The sequence below is a fragment of the Erythranthe guttata genome, chromosome 8, assembly GCF_056151865.1.
Source record: "Erythranthe guttata isolate IM_541 chromosome 8, IM_541, whole genome shotgun sequence".
NCBI lineage: Eukaryota > Viridiplantae > Streptophyta > Magnoliopsida > Lamiales > Phrymaceae > Erythranthe > Erythranthe guttata.
In genome coordinates this window covers 3225991-3251510 of record NC_142540.1, presented here as the reverse complement: position 1 = coordinate 3251510, position 25520 = coordinate 3225991, and the positions used below count along the sequence as shown (strand labels likewise).

Genomic DNA, 25520 nt, shown 5'->3' with positions numbered 1-25520 from the left:
AATGTGGAGCTCAAATGGGGTAAATGAATACAAACTGGTGAATATTCCACATAATCTAGAAGATTTCACTAAATTTGACACCGCAAGGGTGAACATGTAAGAAATTCATAGTTGATAGGGATGATTGTAATTACTCAAATATGAAAGAGTTTTTCCGTAATCCGACGTTACCTCAGAGGTAGCCGTAATTTACTCAAAAAATATTAATAAACAGATTAAAAAATACAAATGGGCCAAATGAAACAAATGATTGAAGTAGGGGCCCAAATAGTTTATATTTATTTTTATTTAAAATTAATGAGGGTCCATACTCTTAAGAAAATCTTACTACACAAAAACCAAGATCTGGTCCATAGAACCTGAGACCACATTTTTTTGTCAACTCGGAGTAGTGTTTGGGTAATATGATGGACAATGCATTGTGATATGAGAGTGAGTTTGATTTTGAGTAAAAAGACATATATTATTTATGTCTGTAATTGTTTATTCAGCTACTAACGCATTAACCATGGTTTGGTTGAAGGAGGGTACTTGTTCGTGCAAATACGTAACAGGTAAATTGCGGGATTCTCCAAAGCTCAGTTCCGAAAATCGGACCTTTCAAATTGGAATCAACCAAAATCGGAAATTTTATATTTCACCTCTCATCGACTAACAATACAATTGATTGTTTTTTAAAAAGATTTAATTTTATCTTAGCAAATAAAAACTTCATAGCTTGTAAAATTATAAGGTCAAATTAAAATATATCTTTTCAATACTACAAATGATATTTTTTTTCCCTTGTCTTAAGAAACTTGTGATTTGGATAGATATTTTAATGTTTCAAATCAACGGCTGGATCCAGCCCAAGTTTACAGTCATAGCTTAACGGCTAAAACCCATTTATAGGCCCATCAATAGATAATAAGATGGTACACTTGATTATTTATATGTGTTTTTTTGAGAAAACTCCCTCATTACTTGCACCAAAAAGGCGAAATCCTTCACCCCCTGGGCCTCCATCCCTTAGCCCGACAAGGATTGATGGAGAAATGTAAATCATGGTAACTCAATGGTCCGTTAAGGTAGCGGACCTGGACCTGGTGCCCACAAGGAACCAACCTTCGTTGGAGTTAGGGGTGTGCATGGGTCGGTACGGTTCGGTTTTTGCAATAAACCAAACACGTACCGATAATATCGTTTTTCATATTTTAAAACAGTGTATGTCGGTTTTTTTTCGGTTCGGTACGAATCGGTTTTTCGGTTTTCGGTAAACGGTATCGGTATCAATTCGGTTTATTTTCGATTTCGGTTTCATTATCGGTTCGGTATAAAACCGATGTTTGATTAACGGTGAATTTGGACTTCTATCACATTTCTTTGAGAAAATTAACAAGTAACAATCCAAAATTAATTAATAAAATAAATTTACTGCCATTAGAAAAATAAAAATAAAAATATAACCCTACTGCCAAAAACAAAAAATAATGAGATTACAACTAATAAACCTAAATGTCATTAATTTCATCTTCAAAAAAATAAACCTCTTGCCCCATCAAAGAAGTCCAACTACATTAAAAGATTAAGTATTTGAATGTGGCCACATTGATTACCAAAAACACTTACCGATTTTTACTATCTATCAAACCACGTCGTTTTGTATTCCCAAATCGGTTCGGTTAGGTAAATCGGTTCGGCAATTTTTTTTTCTCCATACACATACCGATTTAAGTCGGGACGGTGTATATCGGCTCGATTTTTTCGGTTTTCGGTTCGGTTTTTCGGTTTCTCGGTTTTTATGCTCACCCCTAATTGGAGTTGAAATTCCCACACTGCGGCTGCCAGGATTCGATCCTAGGACCTTACACCAACTTACCACATCCGGAACCAGTTGAGCTACACCCATGCGGGCAACTCCCTCATTACTTTTTTCTAATGGAGAGAGGTCAAAAATATTTCAATCCATTTGAGAAAATCCCACACCCATATTGAGTCATTATGTTTTCCCGCTTTGCCCCCGGCCGCCACATCATCACAGGGTCTCGCGCTTAGCGAATTTTTTTATTATTTTTTTTTTCTTCCGTTTTTTCCCCCTTCTTTTCTGTATCAGTTTCCTTAATCGACTATGAAGCATAGTCGATTAGCCTAATCGACTATGCTTCATAGTCGATTAAGGAAAATCTTTAATTTTTTATTTTGTTTTAAAAAAAAAATTATATATCAGGTATATTAATCAACTATGATGAAATATAGTCGATTAAGAATCTGCTACTAAACATAACAAATCTCAATTGCGAAAAAATGCAAAATCAACTATATTTTACAAAAAACAAAAATATACAAACATTATAATTGATTTATACACTTTGAATCAATAAACAAAAAATCCAAAATAAAAATAAAAAAATAGATTCGATCAACCTTAATCGACTGCCAGAACATAGTAGATTATCTTAATTGACTACTGAATATATACATAGTCAATTAAGGTTTCAGCCTCGACAAAATTCTCTACACGCGCCGACCTCCGTCCGATGCACACAAAAACTCAAAATCAACCTCTCCATCGTCACCACATAGTCGGACTTGGTGGGAGCTTTCTTTTCCCCTTGGCTAAAAATTTAAATGCGATAATTACAGTAAGGAAGAGAGAAAGGAGAGCATATATCCATATTTGTTTATGAATTACATGTTCTTAGTGAAGAACTCCTTGGCGGCGGCGACGGAGCAGACCACCACCGACGACTTCAAGCTCACCAAATGCGAGAACGTCTCCAGTCCCCGCATAGTTCCCATGGGGTTTCTACGGACATAACGGCGACAACGGCGGCGGTGGAGGGGAAGTCGAGCGTGTACGATTGTTGGCGTCATGTGCAGGCGCGGTGGTGGTGTCGGCGACTGTGATTGTGAGGGTTTTGTGCGGCGAAGACAAAGTGAGGTTGAGTGGTGGAACGACGAGGGGACGGTGGTGGTCGGTGAGGATTTGGCGGCGATAGCGGTGGACGGCGGGGGATCGGAGAGGTAGTGGTGGTGGTGAAAGACAGAGATGGTGAATTTGGGAAATAGATGAATTAGTGGGTGAGTGGAGCATGAGGAAAAATGAGAGAGAAATTAGAGTTTCAAAATAGTATATTGACAATTAATGATAGATTTGGAATTATAAAAATAATACTCGGTAAAATACTAACCAAGGAGTTTTCTCTAATTGTTTTTGGAATAGGGATTTTGCTTAACTACATTTCCTAGATGAGGGGGGTCTTGTTAATAATCTCGTATTTATATTGGATGAATTTACGACAGTAAAACTATATGTAATCATATAATTTACATGATTATTTACTTAATTAGATCTATGATTAAAATTCATATAATATAAATATCTAGGTGTAGCATCAAACTTCAGATCCCATTTGATTGGGTAGATTAGCCATGATTAATTAAATAGTTGAAATTAGTTGGATGTTTGGTATTCTCAATAATTTATAAAATCGACCCACAAATATTAGGTTATCATGAGTTATCTTGTATTTTAAGTATGACTTTTGTTGGATCTAACAAAACAATCGAGTTTTATTAAATTATTTATGATGATGCTAATTACTTAGATCACCTGGGGTGGTGTAAAAAATGAACTGGGAGAGCAAAGCGGATCAGTAGCTTGACAACTTGATGATCCTGAGGTACCTGCGATCATAGAACACGTGAGCTACGCCGGGGGTTGATCCGGCGGAAACCCCTCCGACGCTCAAGTCAGACGTGCTGATCATAGAAATAGTCCAGAGAATACAGTTAATAGCAATAATGTTTTGAAAACCGGACCGGACCGGCCGGTCCGACCGGTTAAACCGGGAACCGGAGGTCAGTCCGGTCCGGTTAAGCATGAAAACCCGGATGCTCCAAAAAACCGGTCAGAAGGCTGAAGTCCCGGAAAACCGCCGGTTGAACCGGAATCTTAGGAACCGGAAAAAACCCGGGTTTTGTGAAAAACTGACATTTTAAGACAAATAAATTACAGTTCTGTAAGAAAATGCAGATCTGATTAACGAGAGGAAGAAGAAAAACAAGAGAACTCAGTCCTCATGATTGCCGATGGAATAGACGAAAGGCTGCGTGTTGAAATCTTGGGATAAGATCTACAATGGTGGCTTAGAGGGAGGTCTGATAATTGGGGAAGAAAGAAGACTGAGATGAAATAGAGAGAAAAAAAATATTTGCGGTGGCTGGAGTGCTTCGAAGTATGTGAAGTGTTTGTTTTAAGATAGAGGAATTACTGCTTTAAAAATAAAAAATAAAATGTAAGTATAAAGAAATAATATTTAAATATATTAATAAATTAAGTTAATTAAATTATTTATATTCTGTGTAGATGTTCAATATATTAATTTAAAATTATTGAATTGAATTTTAACAACGAATAAATTTACTAAATCATATTTTTAAAAGATAACCACATATAATTATTCACAAATAATTCAAAATGAAAAATATTAAAAAAAAACCGGTTGGACCTCGGTTGAACCGGTCCAACCGTGACCCAGTTGGCTAACCGGTTCAATGTCCGGTCCAGTTTTCAAAACATTGGTTAATAGTATTGCTCAGTTAATAGGACGTACCTTAAGGAATGAGTTCAAACCTTTATTTATAGTTTAGTTGAGATTGTCGGGCTCAAACCTTATTTGAAGGTGATTGGGCCTCGGTGATAATGGTCTTCGATATTGGGCTCGTGGCCCAGTATGTAAAGAAATTGTAGGCCCATTGGGTTGGCCCAATTAGGCATATCATTAAGCCCCCCACTCTCGAGTCGATGTGGGGGCCATGTCGAAATGGGTTCTCAATCGTGTCGAGAGTAAAAAATGTAGTGGTCGTTCATGGCATATGGCCTGATGGTGTGCGAAAACGCATTGGAGCATGTGTCGGAGGGGCGTGAATGCGCGTTGGCGCGTAGCGCGACCAAGTGTCGCGATGTAAGTTATTTGAGTCGTCGGTGTTGTTCCGCGACGATGTGATAGCTCGGATCAAGTTATCTCCTCGTTGGAGTTGTCTCGTCGCGGGGTAATAGAGTTGATCGAATTATCTCCTCGTGGGAGTTGTCTCGCGATAATGTAGTATCACAAAACGAGTATTCTCCTCGTGGGAGTTGTTATTTATTGACATTGTCAATGTTGTGACGCGTTGCTTGTATGTGTTTACATATAGCCTTGTGCGTGATGTACTTGAGGAGGGGATCAGGCTCTCAAGATTTTTATATGGGGATCGTGCCCTTTGTTAGACCTCGTGGGTCGTAAGTATGTTTGGACCGTGGCCACGTTTTAATGAAGGACCCATCGAAAACAAGTAGATAAATTTGAGTAATCAAGCTGGCCAGGCTATATAGATTCCCATAATATTTCTAAGTGTTTCTAGGGTTGTAATCGTGCTAACTTGAGCTTGCGATTATATAGTGAGTTTCGGGCGAGTTGTCTCCTCATGGGAGTTGTCTCGCAGCGAAGTTGTAGAATCATTGGATGACGAGCGACTGACGAGTGTGCGGATTGATGTCGCTCTGAGCGATTTCTCTCCTCGTGGGAGTTGTCTCGGAGCGAGTCTTATTATCGAGCGAGGTGGTTGCACGTGGGAGTTGCCTTGTAACGGATTTATAGTGTCGAGCGAGTTGGCTCCTCGTGGGAGTTATCTCGCTGATGGTTCGTAGTACCGAGCGAGTTGGCTACTCGTGGGAGTTGTCTCGCTGCGGGTTCGTAGTACCGAGCGAGTTGGCTCCTCGTGGGAGTTGTCTCGCTGCGGGTTGTAGGACGAAACGAGTGGTCTCCTCGTGGGAGTTGGCTCCTCGTGGGAGTTATCTCGCTGAGGGTTCGTAGTACCGAGCGAGTTGGCTCCTCGTGGGAGTTGTCTCGCTGCGGGTTCGTAGTACCGAGCGAGTTGGCTCCTCGTGGGAGTTGTCTCGCTGCGGGTTCGTAGTACCGAGCGAGTTGGCTCCTCGTGGGAGTTATCTCGCTGAGGGTTCGTAGTACCGAGCGAGTTGGCTCCTCGTGGGAGTTGTCTCGCTGCTGGTTGTAGGACCGAGCGAGTTTGCTCCTCATGGGAGTTGTCTCACTACGGGATGTAGGACAGAGCGAGTTCTCTCCGCGTAGGAGTTATCTCGATGTGGTTTCGTAGATCTGAGGGAGTTGGCTCCTCGTGGGAGTTTCCTTGTAAGGGGTTGTAGGACCGAGCGAGTTGTCTCCTCGTGGGAGTTGTCTCGCTGCGGGTTGTATTACTGCGCGAGTTGGCTCCTCGTGGGAGTTGTCTCGCAAGGGAGTTGTAGGAGCATCGGATGGCGCGCGACTGAGGAGCGCGCGGACTGAGGTCGCTCTGAGCGAATTGTCTCCTCGTGGGAGTTATCTCGAAACGGGTTGTATGGCCGAGCGAGTTGTCTCCTCGTGGGAGTTATCTCGAAACGGGTTGTATGGTCGATCGAGTTGTCTCCTCGTGGGAGTTATCTCGAAACGGGTTGTATGGTCGATCGAGTTGTCTCCTCGTGGGAGTTGTCTCGCTGCGGGTTGTGTTACTAAGCGAGTTGGCTCCTCGTGGGAGTTGTCTCGCAAGTGAGTTGTAGGACGGAGCGAGTTTTCTCCGCGTGGGAGTTATCTCGCTGTGGGTAGTAGTTCCGAGGTAGTTGGCTCCTCGTGGTAGTTGTCTCGCTGCGGGTGGTAATACTGAGCGAGTTGGCTCCTCGTGGGAGTTGTCTCGCAAGCCCCCCACTCTCGAGACGATGTGGGAACCACGTCGAAAAGGGTACCGGATCGTGTTGAGAGTAGATCGGTGTTGTAGTGTTTTCTTTAATCGCTGGCGTGGCGTCGAGAAATAATATTTTTTATTTATCCGTTTGATAGCGAGCACGATTTGGTAAGCGCGTTGAAGAGTTCGCACAATTTGGTGGAGCGCGTTGAAATTCTAGCGCGATTTGGTGAAGCGAGGTGAAATCTACGCGCAATTTGGTGGAGAGTAGCAAAAGTTGTGCCCAATTAGGTGGGAGCGCGCGCTCCAAGGTGGCCTTGGGAGGCGCGCGCGCGTGTATGGGAAGGCGCGCGCGTGTGTTAGAATTTTTTTTTTTTTTTTTGGCTGACACGCGCGTCAGGCGCGTGTTCGCCACGCGCGTGTGCTGTGCACGTGCGCGCATGTCTTTTTTTTTTTTTTTTTTTCTTCTCTGGCGCGCGTGCAATGCACGCGCGCGTGTACGCCACGCGCGCCTCCAGTCCTTTTTTTTTTTTTTTTTTTTTTTTTGGAGCCGCGCGCGCGCTGTTGGCTCGGCTCGGCTGCATTTCATTCTTTTTATTTTTTATTCTCTTTTTTCTTCTTCTTCTTTCTTCTTTCTTTCTTCTTCTAATTCTTCTTCTTTTACTCGTTTTTTTTCTTCTTCTTGTGCTTGTATTTTTTCATCTTCTTTTTTCTTCTTCTATCTTCTTTTTTTTTTCTTCTTCTTTTTTCTTCTTCTCTTTTTTCATCTTCTTCTTTTTTCTTCTATTTTTTCATTTTCTTTTTTTTTTCTTCTTTTTTTTTTTTTTTTTTTTAGTTGATATTCACCCCCTTGGGGATGTTCTATTTTTTTAGTACAGAGATTATCCTCGTTCCTTGAGATGGGATTTGCACCCCATTGGGGATGTTCTATTTTTTGAGTAGGGAGATTATCCTCGTTCCTTGAGATGGAATGTGCGCCCCTTGGGGATGTTCTATTTTTTGAGTAGGGAGATTATCATCGTTCCTTGAGATGGGATGTGCACCCCCTTGGCGATATATGGTGCCACTGATTCAGTGGCAGCACGAGTTGAATCTTCCGTGATCATACGCTGAAGGTCTTCTTCGGTTATTTGAACCGTTCGAGAAGTAAGTAGAAATTGATTATGTTGAGGGCCCAGTGGGACCTCACGAGGAGGAGCGTTGGCTTCTACTATGACGATGTATGGTGCCACTGCTTCAGTGGTAGCACAAGTTGAAGCTTCCGCGATTATACGCTGAAGGTCCTTATCGGTTATCTGAACCGTTAGAGGAGCAATTAAAAGTTGATCTTGTTGAAGGTTCGGCGATCATATGTTGAAGGTCCTCTTCGGTTATCTGAACCGTTCGAGGGGGGCGGAAGTAGACCCCCAGAGAGTCGATGACCCATGGCGAGCAAAATATTTTGGGGGCACTATAAACCCTCAGGGAGTCGATAACCCTTGGCGAACGAAATATTTTGGGGGCAGATGTAAGCCCCCAGGGAGTCGATAACCCTTGGCGAGCGAAATATTTTGGGGGCAGATGTAAGCCCCCAGGGAGTCGATAACCCTTGGCGAGCGAAATATTTTGGGGGCAGATGTAAGCCCCCAGGGAGTCGATAACCCTTGGCGAGCGAAATGTTTTGGGGGCACTGTATACCCCCAGGGAGTCGATGGCGATGGTGCCATAGGTGGCTCCACATGTGGAGCAGGTGCTGGTATCGCGTTGGGAGCATTTGCTCCCATCGTGGCGATGTATTGGGTCACGGCCTATGTGGCAGCGCGAGTTGAAGCTTCTGCTATCATGCGTTGAAGCACATCCTCGGTTATTTGAACCATTCGAGGAGCAGGGAGTGGTGGATCGGCGAGTGGTGGGTCCCGATGGGGGATCACCTGAACCTCGCGAGGCGGATCCATGGGATGTGGAGGAGGTGGCAAGCCAGAGCCTCCACAAGGTGGGAGGTCGTTAGCTGTGTCATTTTCTCTCCGAGCAGACGCCTCAGGAGGATCTTGTTGGCTACGTGATCTGGTTTGCATCGTTCCCACAGACGGCGCCAAAATGATGATGCTAATTACTTAGATCACCTGGGGTGGTGTAAAAAATGAACTGGGAGAGCAAAGCGGATCAGTAGCTTGACAACTTGATGATCCTGAGGTACCTGCGATCATAGAACACGTTAGCTACGCCGGGGGTTGATCCGGCGGAAACCCCTCCGACGCTCAAATCAGACGTGATGATCATAGAAATAGTCCAGAGAATACAGTTAATAGTATTGCTCAGTTAATAGGACGTACCTTAAGGAATGAGTTCAAACCTTTATTTATAGTTTAGTTGAGATTGTCGGGCTCAAACCTTATTTGAAGGTGATTGGGCCTCGGTGATAATGGTCTTCGATATTGGGCTCGTGGCCCAGTATGTAAAGAAATTGTAGGCCCATTGCCCAATTAGGCATATCAATTTAGTAGACTAATTTTAATTTAGTCTTATTTGACTAATATTAATGTCCTCATAAAGCACATTGGATCAATTATTTATTATTATTTTCTTTCAAGCCGCTGATTATGAATTGCAAGAATTATGTACATTTTGGTCAAAAATTTACCGCGAAAGTCACATCCTTATCTCGCTTTGTCCAATTCGGACTGTACCAAAAGTTCAGGTTTTTCAAGATCGGCAGATGATAATTGTTAAAGTTTGTCCCCCTTCTTTTTTCTTTTCTTTTCTCTTTATTGCTTTCTTTCCACTTTTTTTTTTTTTTTTTAAAACCAGACCTAATTATTTAGAGCATCTTCGACCGGATGAGATAACGTCATTTTGTCATTTAATTTAGGTATTTTTAATCTCTCATCCAAAATTTTTATATCACCATTACATCTAAAATTATAGAGTTTGATTTTAGCCACGCACCGTGGTCAACCCCCATATCACCAAATACTCAAACCTTATTCCACCAAATTTTTTGGTGAAGAAATCTTCATCTCCCACCGATCCATCATTTTCCTATTTTTTCCACCAAATTCTATTTTTCCTACCAAAGATAGAGGTGAAAATAGGATTTGGCGTAATTAACACCATTTTGTTAAGTACCATACAAAATGACGATTTTAACTAATTACACCCGATTACCAACTTATTAGCATATTTATCGTAAATACATTAGTATTAGTTATTAAATTAGTTTTAAAAATATAAATATATTTGTTATTATTAACAAAACATTAATTCTAATAATATAAATATGCTTATTTTTAATTAATTTGTATATTTTGTTGGTATTAATGTTTATTAGTTCATTTATTTACTTAACTAAACGCTAATTGCTATTAATAAAATATAATAAGCAATAATAGAATGATTAACGAAACACACTTTAATTGATGAAATACAGGACGAGACATTTAAATTGAAATACATATCTCATAAAATAACAAACAACGTAACATGATAACAAAACATGATAAATAATAACTCAAATTATTAAATTTAAATCATCATGAACTGCTTATTTAAATTCTTCATGCCCTACTTAATATATCATTTGTGCAATAATTTATGAGATTATTTTTTATGTATGATTTTATTATATTTAAAATAATTTGAGTTCATGATATTTCATGTTTAGACAGTTTTTTATAATTGATAACATAATTTTTAAATTATATGGTTAAGAAAATATATTACTTTAGCATTGGATCTATAATTAATATTTATGAAATAAAGTATTATAAAACTACGATTAACATTAGATTTATAGTTTTGAGGCATATATGGTGAAATGCCATGGAAGACCAAACCAAATCTCATTTCCTATAAGTGGTGAAATTGTGAAATATTATTATTTTAATATTTGGTTAAATTTTGGTGAAACCCATTGAAGACTACAAATACCATTTTCCACAAAAAATGATGGAAGAGTAAAATAGTGTACTACCGATAAGAGTTGAACCCATTTTTTTCACCACACTAACTGGGATTTGATGAAAAAGTGGTGAAACCGGTCGAAGATGCTCTTATACACTAAGGAAGGCACACATAATTAACTTGTCTACATATGTATTGTTATTGTAGATAATTCACCGGACTAAATAGATCTAGTAGTTATGCACCACAAAATTTCACATAGTAAGACATACATATGTATGTATGAATGTGTGTAAATTGGGTTGTCACATGGTTGTTCTTGAGAAATGAGAGGCTCTACGCGAGTTTTAAGATTTTTGTATAAATGGATCCCTGTTTTGTAGTGTATAATGTACATAATAATTCATTATAACAAGAACGGCTTCAAAGAAATTTTTGATTAGCAAATAATATTTTGGATAAAAATATGACTAAAATATCGTCAAAGTTAAGATTTATCAAAAGTTACAATGTTTGGAGATGAGCCCTGGAAATTTTTTTTAAATAGTCATAGAAATATTATTGAATAAGTAAATGTATGTTTATATATAACAAAATAAATTTTAGTATATTTTGATTTATCGAAACTCTTTTCAAGCTAGAGATAGGCGACGTACTTTACTAAGAAAAATACAAGATTGGTGGATTTTTTTTAAATCTTGAAGTAGATAAAATTTAATAGGTGGACTCAATATCTAACTAATGTAATTTATCAAAGTCATTTCATTCTCAATGAATGTAAGAATAAGTTTAAGAATTTGAAGCAAATTCTTAAACAATGTAAAATAATATAGTTAGTTATTCAAATTGATGAATTATTTATATATTTGGAATATCATTAAATACTATAATTAGTTTATATAAATACCGTCTCTCCCGTCTCAAATATCAAATACATATTCTTTTTTTTTCAAATACCATTAAAATTTCTTTAACCGATAAAGTAATAATAAAGTCAAATTTCTTATTTTTGACATGAAATAGAGACTCGTATTGTAACGTCTCTTTCTAGGATAGAGACAACTGCGATTATATAGATCGAATTAATGAAAATTCGCAGCACAAACTTAGAATATATTCAAAGAAATAAAAATAAAATTATTGCAATCATTTCCAAGCTGTCCAAAACAAAATTTTCATTAGATTTTTTGTAATGATGGGGCAATGAATGTAAAAGAAAACCCAGTTCTAGTGTTTATATATATATATATATATATATATATATATATATATATATATATATATATATATAGTTGAGGTAGAAAAATAAAAACATTTAAATTGGCATCACTTTCATAGTAATGGCTCTTGAGTATGACTAGGCGAGGTAAAAAGGTAAATAAATAATTACACTGCATGCAAAACAGAATGCCAATTCATCATATGAAAATGTCTCTATTCTCAAATGCCAAATCGAGAAACTGAAAGAAACTTCAGAATTAAAATAAAAGGTTATATTAAAATTAAGAAAAAAATTCTTATATTCGGGTAATTACATTCACACCTTCAACTATGAATCTTGTTACATGACCATATGGTGTTAAATGTAGTGTAATTTTCTAGATTATGTGGAAATATTAGATTGTGGTGGCTCATATACAACATTTTTGCACAAGACGTGTATAAACTAGAGAACATTCCACGAAATCTAGAAAAAAATATGTTGAATTTGACACTATAAGAATGTACGTGTAAGAAAATTCATTGTTGAACGATGATTGTAATTATCCAAACATTAAGGATTTTTTTCTAAGTTGTTATTAAGAGGTGGCGGTAATTTGACATTTCATTTTGTTTTCGATATTTTTTTTAGCGTCTTATTGAAAAAAATCATTTGGAAATTTATGTATTTTCAGGTAAAATCCGATCTTAGAATAATCGGGTAAAAAAACGTGACATCAAGAATAGAATATTCCGAGGTAGCCCAAAATCATTAATTTCATAAAACACTTTGGAACATTCTTGAAATAATATTTAGCCCCTAACCCCCCACCAAAACACAAAATTTAAATAAACCCCTTAATCAATTTAATTCCCGCCACTAATTTTTTTAAATAAACTTCCATTTCCCAAATTTTTCCTCCCCCAAGAATTAATTACTACATCAAGAAGCATCAGTCCAAGCAGAAAAAAGTGGCACTTGACTCCTAATCGGGCCGGTCAACGGGCCCCACTGGCCCGCGTTACTCAACGGAGCAGGCAAAGCAAACTGCATCGGAACGACAACCATGTTTTTAGTGGGACTCTCTCTAGAGCTGCTGCTCAAGCCTGTACCGTTCCTCATTGTACTTTCCGGAACCGCAGACAAATAACCCCCATCTTTAAAATCTCCGACGGCGGGCCCCACATTATTCATCAACGCATTTTCAGTACTGCACGAGGAAGAAGTCAGGGCTTTGCTAACGCGCCTCGCCATTTCACCAGAGAGTAACCCGTTGCTCTCCAAGATCCTGTCCACGTCATAACGGGTGATGTCGAAGTTCGTGACCGCATTCACACCTCGGAATTTGATGGCCGCCACATCGTACGCTTCGGCCGCTTCTTCTTGGGTGCCTAATAACGTAATTATTAAATTTATTAATTCATGAATAAAGCATCCATTAGTAAATGATTAATGATTAATGATAAATTAAACTCACTGAAAGTTCCAAGGTAAAGATCTTTGTTTCCGGCCACACGGCCGATTCGGGCTTGCCAGCGCCCGTGTTGATGATGTCTGCTAAAGAAACATTATAGAAACTCAGATTCTCAACAAATAGATCAAATAATAATTCTATACTAATTTAAATAAAATAATTACTAAGCAGTATATTAAGACCTTGTTACTCCTCTGTAAATAGAAGCACCCCTAGAAAACCCACTGCTTTTCCTGCAATTAATTTTATTTAATTAAAAAAAATGTAAATTAAATGTGAAAAGACAATAATTAAAAAAAAAAAAAATTCTTTAAGAATGGAACCTTCTTAAGTGAGCTACATATTCTTGTCTGCTCATGTTCTTCATATCTTCAAGTTCTTGCTGGTAATTTTCCAACTGCATTTTAAATGAATTAGGTTTATATTTCTTGACTTTTTTTTTAATATGTTAAATAAAAAAATAATTTAAATAAAAAAAAAAAAAAAAAAAAGAATTACAGGAAAATTGATGTGGGTAGAAGGTCCCCAGTATTTGAGTGCTGCCAAATCATAAGCCCTAGCAGCCTTGTCTTCCATGTCATACCCCCCTGTAAATCAAGATTCATATACTTCAATAATTATATTTATATATATGCATAATAAAAAAGTGGATAATAATAATACCAAAACAAGAAAGAAAATAAGTTTTTACCTAGGTAAACTGCAGAGGTGTTTATATTGCATTCCCACAGAAACAAAGATTTTGCGGGGGGAAAAAAGAAACAATTAGGACAAGATTAATTACTTGATTAGTAAAATAAAAAACAAAACTAAAATAGGTAATAATAATGATTAACATTGACTAATTAATCTTGAAATGTGTGATTAATTACAAACCTTGCCTCCCCTTTCTGCTTTGGCCTTCTTTCTTACAACTGTTGTCCCATAGATGTGCTTCATATCTACCAGTCCATCTGTGCCTGAAAACCCATATTAAGAATATTCATTAAATAAATTAAAATTTAAAAAAAATTAAAAAATAAATAAAAAATGTAAATATATACCTAGTGACGCCTCTGTACTGAGAAGTTCGTTGACCAAAAGTGTCGAGAGATTTCCGATGAACGACTTGTTTCTGGTCAACTTTATCGGGTCCCCTTTTCTTGGTATCGAAGCTCGCGCAATCAGCAGTCATGGCGGCCGGAACGAGCTGCGAACCGGCGGTGACGCAGCTCGACGACTGTGAGCCGGGGCTCATCGACAAGCTCAGAGACTGTAGATCACTGTATCCCATTGAGCCCAACGTCGCCGCCGCCGCCGCCGGCAGCCCAGGCTCTCCGGCATTGTCCTCCAAGTTGTTTGAGTAGTTTCTCGAAACCCACTTTTTCATGGCGGATATTTCTTCCTCCGCCATTGTCGTCGGCACCTGAAGGCCGTGTTCTTTGTTCGTCGTCGCCGCCGCCGCCGCCGCCTGGTAATTATTATCTTCTTGGCCTCGAAACGGTGAGTAGTTCGCGTACTCTTGAAGCTGAAGTACATGCTGGTGGCCGCCGCCGCCGGAGTTGAGAAAATCATGGCCGCCGGCGCCGCCGTTGTGGGTGTGGGCTTGGTGATAGTACATGCTGTCTAAACTTAGAGCCATTTCTCCGCCGCCGTCACAACCCTCGTAGTGGTGGTGATGGGCCCCCATTGTAGCACCACCAAAGAAATCCTCCAATTTCGGAGCTGATTTAAAAAAAAAAAAAAAAAAAAAGTCAAAATATAAGCATATTCTTCAACTTCAAAAATAGTAAAAAAAAAAAACCTGGTGGGTGTGATCTGTTGATAGCTTCCATCAAGCACAAAGAGCCATCAGATTTGAGTGGCATAACTGTTAAATGCGAGTAAAAGCCATTTCCGCCATTATCAACACCACCACCATTGTAATAAATCCCAGGATAATAAGAAGAAGAAGAAAAATTAGCAGTATGATTTTCATTAACAGCTTCAGAAGATGAACCCTCCGCCATGCTCGTACCTGCACAAAGAGAAAAACCCAACCAGTTGCTTTCTTCACTCATGGACTTCATTTTTTCTTTTCTTACAAGAAAAAGATATAAGTTTTTTTTTTTTTGGTTTTTGTTTTGAAATTTGAGTTGTCGGAAGAAAGCAAGTCAATGATTGGAAACAAATAAACTAATCATGGTGGCAAAGATTTCTCCTTTCTTTCTTTTTATCGAAAACAAACTTACGAGTTATGTTTTGTTGTGTAGCTCTATGCGCTGCAGACTTAAGTAGTAGAATGAAATAATCCAAATTAAACCACAATATTCTCTCTCTCTCTCTCTCCTCTTTCTCTCTCTAAAAAGATTAGGTGGTAATGAAAAAAGAGAAGAGGAGAAAAAGCAAATAAAGGGTTTTAAACAAAAACAAAAGGAATGAGTTACACACACACAGCAGCAAGAAGAAATAAAATGCTGGCCATCGTTGCTTCATTCATTCCATTGGGATCTGTGTTCGAGAAAGACATTTTCTTTTGCTTTTTTTTTTTTCCTTCCCACTTTTTCTTTTTACCCTTTATTTTTTATAATTAATTACATATATAATTGTTTAATTTAGTGTTTAACTGTTTATATATACATATTTGTGCGCAAGGCACACTAATATAATACAGTATTTTCTAAGTTTCAAGAAATCAAAGGTGTAATCTTTGCAGATAAACTTTTGCTTATTATTATTCTAACGGTCCATTTACATATTTGTGTTTGTGTAAGTAATACCGGTAGTTATTATAATAGGTATGGCCAAATTATAAAAAAAAAAAAAAACTATTTGATTACCAAACTAACTCGTATATTCAGTTCAGTAATCTTATGAAATGTTGGCTTACCCTATATTCAGTTCGGTTTTTTACCGATTTAATATCTCTAAATTTACTTCTAGAGGGGTATTTTTATAAGATAATACATAGTTAATGGGTGGCTGTGATTATCTAAACATGAAGGAGTTTGTGTAATTAGACCATAATTCGAGGGCGTAATTTACCCTAATAATTAAATAAATAAAATCTTAGATTTTAATAGGGTGTAGAGTGTAGACAACAAAACAGTTATTATGGTGACATATTAGAAAAAAATGAAAGCACTTTGACTTGAAAGTCAATTTTCTTTAAGTGTAAATTACACATACACCCTTGAAAAATGTTTAGATAACTTTAAGGTCCCTATAATATTGGTAATTACAATTACCGCCTGAAACATTGTTAGAAAATCTAAGAAATAATATATTTGATAAATTATTCTGTTAGAAGTCTAACGCACTATCAGTTTCAGGCAATGGTAAAGACAACACAGAGTTAGATGGTCACATGGCTCTCCTAACATTTCTGAAATATTTATTATTATATATCATATTTATAAATTTTCGTCTATGATAGCATAAACGGCCCCGCGGGAAACAAATATTGTGCATATTGGTCCCCAAAATATGAAATTTTGGATCCAGTAATTACTTCAGGTGTGTTACCGTAATTACCAATACTACACTTACTTTAAAGTTATTTTAGCACACATTAGGGACGTAGATGGAATTACCAATAATACACGTACCCTTTCTTTAATGATAGATGAATTTATTAAGGCAGAGCCAAGAATTAATACTATATATAATACTATATATATAATATAATAATATATGATGATGTATCCAATCAATTGGACTGACCCTGTCTTAACACTGTCCCAGTACCACTAGATTTTCTTTAAACAAAGTTTTTATTTATTATTATTTTTTAAATTGAATTAATTAGAGAAATTGGAAAATCTTAGCATAGATTTCTCCAGCAATGCATCACTGGTCATTTCACAGAAAGTAGGTACAAAAAATATACATACAAATTTTCTGGAGCTGCTACTACACAGTAATTAGGTAATAGGTATCTACTACTGTTTTACCTAGCTACTATTGGCTACTCGACAAGAGCTTAAACGATGTCGTCTGGATAAAGTGTGTGTGTTTTGTTGTTTATCAAAACTTATTTTAGGAGTTTAAAAGAAAAATAATAAATATATATATATTAAAAAAAAAAAAAGTAGTTTGACTGGAAGCATGCTTGTGGTGCTTTTTTTGTGAAGTGAAATTGGGGAAGACAAGGGGTGTTGTACCTTTGTCCAAATCTGGTTATTGAGCAGTTTCTTAAGTGTTATAAACTCTTGTACATTTTGTTACACTGTGTGGTTGGTAATAAAACCAACAATAATGCAATTCCATTTTCCAAATTGGAAAAAAAAACAAAAAGAATTGATTGATTGAACAAGTTACCAAATTAACCCCAACTTTTTTTTAAGAAAAAAAATTAAAAGCAAATTTTAGGTAGTGTTGTTTCTTTATTTTCTGTCACAGAACAATCTTATTCAATTTTCAAACTCATATTGGATAATTTTGTATTCTTTATTTAGCACAAAAACCAGAGATGGAAACCCATTTTGGGTTATAGATAAATAATAAATGTATATGGTAACTTACGGCTATTCCACTGAGGTAAGGTTAAATGTCGAAAAAACTTATTATGTTTGGATAATTAAAAACACTCCTGCCAATTATGAATCCTGGAGAAAAATAATTAGGCAAGCTTCGAATATTAAATTGATTATTTAATATTTTTTGGGGAAAAAATAAATTAAAAGCAATAAGCACCACAGCAGCATGGCTCGTGGGCTACATTTAAAATCCAATGAGCATGTCGTTGTTTGAAGGCTGTGCAAAAATAATTATTACATACTTATACCCATTTAATGTGTGCTTCAATAGGACAAACATAACCTTTACTATATATTTCTCGAAAAAATAAATTTGTTAATTACTACTAATTACTTATTAAACACTTAAACACGGCTTTAATCTAATCAAAACTACTCTAGTACAACAAATGGAACATGTTTTGAACCAATGAATATTATTTATAACAGTACTTGTTATGACATTCTGGATATTAGGTATTACTCATTGTGAATAAAATTAATTAAAGTTTTTGGTTTGACATTTTCTTGAATATTATATTCTTAGGTACGTACCATATATACATAGGAGCGAGCTACACTATACGTAGTACAATTGGGTATTAATTAGGTGTAGTAAATAAATTAATTAAAAACCAGAGGGCAGGGTGCATGGGGGTATGTAGGGGGTGGGGGTGGGGGTAGTGATGTAATGTGTTTCAGGCAAGGGCAGAAAATCGAAAGAAGATCTAGGTAATAAGATTACAGGGGAAGGGCAAAATGAGTCAACTCTGGAAAAAGTAGTTTGCAGATACCAACCTAACTGGGAATTATATATTATATTTTATATATATATATATATAGTCTGCATGTGTGTGTAAGCAGCATCCTGCTTCTTCTATCACAGCAAAAGCTCTTTCAGTTTTTTGCCCTTTTCTAGTGTATGTGTGTTTTTTTCAGCGTGTCTTACTGTGTGTGAGGGAGAGAGAGAGAGAGAGAGCTAGAGAGAGAGAGATTATCTCATATGCAAATTTTCAGAAATTCCTTGATCTTGTATATATATATATATATATATATAAATAATATATAAATATAAAATAGTGTGTGAAATGTCGTAATCGAAAGCATGAGTGTCAAGTCATATTCACTATTAGATTCTCCCTATCCAGAGAGCACACCCTGCTTTACCTGATTTGTCTACTAAATTAATTAATTCTCATATGTAATTTTCCCTAAAATCCAACTGAAAATAGTTAATTATTAATTCTCGTATAATTGCATGCCATGCATGCATGCAAATTAAATCTGATTTTTAATTAATTAATTTGTATTCTGCGTAAATCCTCTTATGTTTTTTTTCCCTGTATAGAATTCCACTTTATGTTAATAATTAATTACATGGTTAATTTTGAAATCAGGAACAGAAAAAATAAGCAATATAATAATGAATAAAAAAATACAAAACAAAACCCAGAACGAATGAATGAATGAATGAATGAATGATATAGGGTCCCTCTTAGAGATGAAATTAAAGAATTAGGTAAAGACAAACAACAAGAAAGATAAATTATCGCAGAATTGAAAGCATTCAATTCAACTGCAAATAGTAGCTGTTACTGCTGCCGTTCTACTTTTCTTTCTTTTTTTCCTTTTTTTTCTTTTAAAGAAAATATCCAATTGGTTTTTGGCCTTCTTCTGAATATATATATATATATGTGTGTAAATATAAAATGGACCCAATTGATTGACATGATCACATGATAATAAACATAAAACAGACTGTTATATAATCATTAATTAATTCCTCTGTTCCTCAATTTTCTAAATGATTTTTTTTATTTAATCAAACAAAAAAGTTATAATCACCGATAAATTTTCAATTGTTTGATAAATAGAGTATTTTTTACTCGTTCAATTGACATCCTATAAGCCATTAAAGCCCGGCCCGATGGGCCCTAAAGTTGAGCAAAATAGCCTATTATGGGCCGTTCTCTCAGCCATTCTTTATTAATCAAAGAAAGAAAAACCCAACTTGTAAATCACCAGGGCCCATATATTCAATAGTAGCACTAAGGCCCAACAACAAAGCAACGGTGAGGCCACGGTGGCGAGTGGGTTTCAGATGCACTTCGGCGGCGCGTGTACCTTCAAACACTCCACATTTCAGCAAGCGAGTGGCAGAAATCAGTACCCTGCAGCTAGATCTAAAGAAACCCCATGCTCGTGCAAGTTGAAATTACTTCACTACCCTTTAGCCCCACCCCTGCATGGAATTATAATACATGGATTTATTTATTTCTTCAATTGGAAAAAAAGTTTATTTTGAATTAAATCAATTAAACAAATTACTAAAATTTACTCACACCATATATTAAGTATTTATTTGATGCTACACCCAATAAAATACATCGATGGATTATTAACTATTAATTTGCACATAATCATACGCACATCCATGTATATGTGTGTTTAGTGATATATTATTTCATCACATCTACAATTAAAAACGATTGAGTGTATTTTACTGGATGTAACATCTTAATAATCTTCGAACTGATTCAAGGACAAGGTACGACTCCCTTGTCGAGTTGTAACGGTCATTTATGAAATTAATATAAGAAAATCAATCAATCTAATTAATTAATTTTTTTTTTATTTTATGAGTTGGAGAATAAATGTAGATATTTATAACTATGTCCAATCTTTCTTCCTTTTGTCCTTTACAACCCCAATTCAAATCCCAACTACTTATATTGGCTTATTATAGGTGGGGTTCGAATCTCATTATTAATAGAATTTGTTTTCTTAAAACATTTTGAAGTAAGCTAAAAAAAATAGGCCATAAACAATATTATTTTTAATGCACATTTATTGTATTTTTGGGTTGAATTGATGGGACGTTACTAAGATGACATGGTTAGTAATTTGTCTTGTTATATTTATTATTTTAATTTTTGACAATTCCTAAATAGTTGAGCTTGAGTAAGAATAATTTCAAGGTAAATCATTTATGTGGTTCGATAATTTGACCCTCATAATATTTGCAACCAATATATGTCACACATTGGTAGGTTATTCCATATTAGGGATGTAAATTGAGATATATTTAATTTTGTAAAATATTTTCCAATGAATATTCCGAGTTTGTATTTTTACTATGTTAGATTGTATTTGGAATTGAATATATATGAAATTCGGATTTTCATTCATATTAAAAAAAATCGATTTTTGCCATTCCGATATTGGAACATGTTTTTTCATATTGGTTTCCGAAGATTCAATTTTTCTATATATTTTTTCATATTTTTTTTTGAAAGTGTTAATTTAGTATTTATTCAAAAATAACTAAAATCACTAAGGAGTTTTTAGTAAATTACTCTTGCAATAACAAGATAAAGTTTTGGCTTAACCACAGCTTTTGTCCGAGATGAGGAGATTGTCTTCCTTTTGAACTACTTTGTCTTCTCTCTCTCTCTCTCTCTCTCACACACAGACACACACAAACACACGCACTCACACACACACACACACACACACACACACACACACACACACGCAAATATTAAGTATTTTTCACTTATCTTTTTTTTCAGCAGTAGTGAATCTTGATTGCTTCTCCTCAAATACATACAAATAAAAATCGTAAAGAAAAAAAAGAAAAAGGAACAAATCTTGAAATGAACTCATGCTCATGTGTGTGGGGATAATGCAGTAACCTTTTCTCCACCTTTTCTTTTAATTAAAAAAAAAAATGGATTTTGGGGTGGTGGTAAGCAGCAACAAGCAACCCTCTCCTACTACTGAACCCAGAGATGAAAATCGCCATGGATCTGCAAATCTGAAGCACCAAAGATCTGAGTTTGCCGACGACAGCTGGAGATTACCCAAAATGCCCAAGCCCGGCGACGAAGTTGATTCCACTTCTGAAAGTTTCGCCGCTTTTGGGAGATCTACTTTGTGGCCGTCGCCGGCGGATGACGGCCAGAAGATGCTTTCATTCTCCTCCGCCGAGCCTCGCGGCGGCGACGGCGGCGGTGGTGGTGGTGGTGGTTCGAGCAGGAGTATAGCTTTTTCTATTTGCCAGGACGAGCATCACAGCAGAACAGGAGGTAATATATATTTGCTAATGTTTAATGTTTAATGGGTTCTTGATTAATATTGCTAATGTTTTAATTTTTATTTAATGGGGTTTAATAAAAATGAATAATTTAATTAATTATGTAAAGATTTGATCTCCATCTTCAGATGTTTAATGTGACATGAGAGAAAGAACCAAAAAAAATCCAATCTTTGGTATGTGTTTGAATTTCTTGCAATTGATTTAGGTGGGGGGCTAAACGGGGGCGTTCGGGGGCCGTTTGCTCGACTAAAGGGGCCGTTTACTCCGTCGCAATGGATGGAACTCGAACATCAAGCTTTGATCTATAAGCACATTGTGGCAAATGTACCTGTTCCTTCTAACTTACTCGTTCCACTCAAGAGATCCCTTTACGCTTACGGATCTTACGCCTCTAATCTTTGTAAGCTCGATTAATTATCGCATTCGATATTTATCGTTGTCAATTTAATCGTGTTAATTATGCCTTAAAAGATGTGATTAGTTGTTTGTTTATGTTATATGTTTTTTCTGAACGAGTTCCTTTTCGGTTGCGTTTGGATGGGATGCAGTGGGGTGGGGACCATTCCATCTAGGTTACTCCGGCAGCAACGACCCGGAGCCGGGGCGGTGTAGGAGGACCGATGGAAAGAAGTGGCGGTGCTCTAGGGATTCCGTTCCGGATCAGAAATACTGCGAACGGCACATCAATAGGGGCCGCCACCGTTCAAGAAAGCCTGTGGAAGGTCAAAATAATGGCCATGCTATCGTCTCCGGATCATCATCTACTACTTCTCTTTCTCTCTCTAAACTTCCATCCATTCCTTCTCCTTCTTCTCTCTCTTCGCCATCGCTCGTGCACCACCAGTTCAGTTCGATGCAGCAGCCCAATAATGCTGCCGCTGCTTCCGCCACCGACCATCTTATTACGAGGTGAATGCTCTAAATTTAATGCATATCCCATCTTCCTTTTTTTGCTCTTTAGTCCGTATTGTTTTTATTGAATCTTGAAAATGCGGAATCTCTCGTTTTGTTCGATTCGATTCATTTACATCTCTAAGTAGACCTTCTTGTCTATATATATGTTAAGAATCTTTCTTTTGTTGCTATTTATTTCTAAACTTACGCCAGATTTTACGACAGATCGCAAGGATTTCAAGGCGGCCTCTCCTTGATACCTCCTAGTACTGCCGGTCCAAAGTCAAAAGATGGCCCACCATTCTCTACTCAAAGTCAACAACAACAACAACACAATGTGTCGCCATTCGTGGGCTCGTCTCAATCGGAGTTCGGATTCGTCTCCTCACACTCCCTTCTCAATCCTTCCGAAGAAAGAATTTTCTCCTACATGAACACCACTACCAACAACACCACCACCACCACCACCAGTACCGACTCTTTCTTGCCGTACGATCCAAATTTAGAATCAAACAACAACAACCAACATTCATCATCTGTCCACCACTTCATGGACGATTGGCCGAAGGCGGCCCACCAATCGAACCGGGCCCCTGTTTCTTGGCCCGAAGAACTCAAATCGGACTGGACCCAGCTCTCGATGTCCATCCCCATGCCAGCTTCTTCACAAGAGAGATCCACTGAGCCGGCCCACGGGCTCGACCAGATCCATATGGGCCTTGATCTCGGGGACAGGACCCATATGGGCCGTGATCTTGGCCCGGTGAATTGGGGGAATGCGATGGGCGGGCCCCTGGGAGAGGTGCTGACGAGTACAGGTGGCGCAGGAGCGGGGGATACTTTCCCTTCGGGCAAGGCCGGGTGGAGGAATAGTGGGACCCGCGAAATAGGGTCTTCTCCGACGGGTGTTCTCCAGAAATCTACGTTTGTTTCTCTCTCGAACAGTAGCTCTGGGAGTAGTCCTCCATTGAGTGCGGAGAACAAGAAGGTGCACGAGAGTTCGATTCTCTGCAATGATTTACTTGGTTCGGCAGTTGCGAGTTCTGCTGCTATTCAATCTCTATGAAAACACGAAAGAAAATCGGACGGAAAACGGCAGGAGATAATTGTTGCAGTGATTTAAAGGTGGTGGGGCAGTGTTCAAGTGTGCTTGTTGAATTGGTTTGTGTTTTGTTCTAATTTGTTTTCGTTTCTTGAAAGTACTGAACCTAGTATTGGTTTGTAACCTTATTTACTCTGAACTTAGTTTGACATTGTGATTTCAAATTCAGGGTTCTATATGCACTATAAAATATCAATATTCACTTAGGGTAAATTACATCCATGTCCCTGACGTAACGTGTAATTACAAAAAATCCCTTCTTTTTAAGAAATTACATATCCAGTTACACTTTCAGAACTTTTTCGTTTTTTCTTATCGGTTACACTTTCATAATTGAAGTTCTGAAATAATGTTACACATAAAGGCTAACATCCCTAATTTGATGAAATTTTGATAAAAAAAAAAAAAAAAAAAAGTTGGGATGTTTGTGTAATTTCAAAAACTTTAAGGGTTCAATTGTAATTTCACAAAATTACAAACTTGACAATTTCGGGGGGTTTTCATCCACCGGCAACAAATGCAACAAGCAGCGGCGTCATCAAATTATTAGGATGCTTTATTTCAATTTTTGTAGGGATTCAATAGTTTATTTCAATTTAGGGCTTATTCATGTACCGTCAAATGGAACCCGTCGATTCAACCATTCTTATTAATTAGTGATATTCAGCACTAATTAAGTACAAATATTGTAATTAATACAGATTAAATTGCAGCAAAGTGATGAGAAACAGTACATTAATAATTATATGATATCTACACTGAAAAATAATTTCTTCTTTTCAAAAAATAAAATAAAAAAGAAAAGTGGGAATTTGCTCAGATTCTATGGGTGTTAAACAGAGAGTCTGTCATGCCATCGGCATTCAGAACGAGGAATTATAATTTTTTTCCAAAATTATAAATCAAAATTTGATTTTGATAAAGAATCAAAAAATAAAAAATAAACACAAAAATGGAAGAATCGGAGAAGGCTCAGACACGCATAAAAACAGGTCATCAGAAATAAAGGAAGGTCCATTATCTCAGCATCGAGAAATGATTTCTTTCTTCATCGCCTCATACGAATTCACTCAGAAATTTACAGAAATTAAGAAAAAAATTGAACATGTAAGAGAAAACGTAGATCTGTATCGGCTCATAATAGATGCCGAGATTTATTGTCCTGGAATTTTTAGATTTAGGGTTTGCGCCTCGGACATAGTATTTATTGGACTGGGTGCTCTTGGGCCTTTGTACATGAGGCCCAGGTTATGATTAATTGTTTTAGTATTTTATTTATCCACGTGTAACTATAATTAAGGGTAAATTACAATCCTATTGTTTGGATAATTACATCTACCCCTCAATTATGATTTTTTCTTACACCTCCATCCTTATGGCCAAATTCAACATAATCATCTAGATTTTGTGGAATATGCTCTAGTTTGTGATTGTTTTGTGTCAAAAATACAGTTTCTGATACACCACAATCTGATATATATACAAGCCAAAAAACATATATTATGATCATTTTACTTCAATTTTTAGAGTTCGAATGGGATAAAACGGGTACAAAAGTGATAATATTTCATATAATCTCGAAAATTCTACCAAATTTGAAACCGCAGGGATGGGCGTGTAAGAAAATTTATAGGCGAGGGGTGGTTGTAATTAGCCAAACAAGAGGGAGTTTTTGTAATTTAACCATACCTTAGGGGTTT

At 36.9% G+C, this 25520-nt stretch overlaps 2 protein-coding genes and 2 non-coding genes across 4 annotated transcripts; 1 reads left to right on the top strand and 3 right to left on the bottom strand.

The window, feature by feature from the left end:
- Positions 1 to 12538: 12538 nt before the first annotated feature.
- On the bottom strand, positions 12539 to 15430 carry LOC105973655 (AP2-like ethylene-responsive transcription factor ANT). The gene is made up of 9 exons (XM_012998697.2): positions 15034 to 15430; positions 14294 to 14954; positions 14127 to 14209; positions 13942 to 13950; positions 13749 to 13837; positions 13574 to 13647; positions 13433 to 13483; positions 13254 to 13330; positions 12539 to 13167 (listed from the first exon to the last, which is right to left on the bottom strand). Exons 1-9 carry the CDS (start codon positions 15296 to 15298, stop codon positions 12719 to 12721), a joined length of 1758 nt encoding a protein of 585 aa, XP_012854151.2. The 5' UTR covers positions 15299 to 15430; the 3' UTR covers positions 12539 to 12718.
- A 5687-nt stretch (positions 15431 to 21117) lies between these two features.
- Positions 21118 to 23984, top strand: LOC105973644 (growth-regulating factor 1). Its single transcript, XM_012998681.2, has 4 exons — positions 21118 to 21813; positions 22030 to 22224; positions 22373 to 22733; positions 22944 to 23984. The coding sequence occupies exons 1-4, from the start codon at positions 21456 to 21458 to the stop codon at positions 23782 to 23784; spliced, it is 1755 nt and encodes a 584-aa protein (XP_012854135.2). The 5' UTR covers positions 21118 to 21455; the 3' UTR covers positions 23785 to 23984.
- Positions 23985 to 24631: 647 nt separating this feature from the next.
- Positions 24632 to 24717, bottom strand: LOC148768315 (small nucleolar RNA snoR8a). The gene has a single exon (XR_016033326.1). It is a non-coding gene; the product is annotated as a small nucleolar RNA snoR8a (small nucleolar RNA).
- Positions 24718 to 24787: 70 nt separating this feature from the next.
- On the bottom strand, positions 24788 to 24877 carry LOC148768314 (small nucleolar RNA snoR126). The gene has a single exon (XR_016033362.1). It is a non-coding gene; the product is annotated as a small nucleolar RNA snoR126 (small nucleolar RNA).
- Between the last annotated feature and the right edge of the window lie 643 nt (positions 24878 to 25520).

Bases quoted from the DNA above. Each gene is read 5' to 3' on its own strand.
- LOC105973655 (XM_012998697.2), bottom strand. From the start codon at position 15,298: ATGAAGTCCATGAGTGAAGAAAGCAACTGGTTGGGTTTTTCTCTTTGT. The intron at 13,484-13,573 runs GTTCCATTCTTA...AATTAATTGCAG, and splicing joins TATGTAGCTCACTTAAGAAG to GAAAAGCAGTGGGTTTTCTA. The intron at 13,331-13,432 runs GTCTTAATATAC...TTTCTTTAGCAG, and splicing joins ATTTACAGAGGAGTAACAAG to ACATCATCAACACGGGCGCT.
- LOC105973644 (XM_012998681.2), top strand. From the start codon at position 21,456: ATGGATTTTGGGGTGGTGGTAAGCAGCAACAAGCAACCCTCTCCTACT. The intron at 22,225-22,372 runs GTAAGCTCGATT...GATGGGATGCAG, and splicing joins ATCTTACGCCTCTAATCTTT to TGGGGTGGGGACCATTCCAT. The intron at 22,734-22,943 runs GTGAATGCTCTA...ATTTTACGACAG, and splicing joins ACCGACCATCTTATTACGAG to ATCGCAAGGATTTCAAGGCG.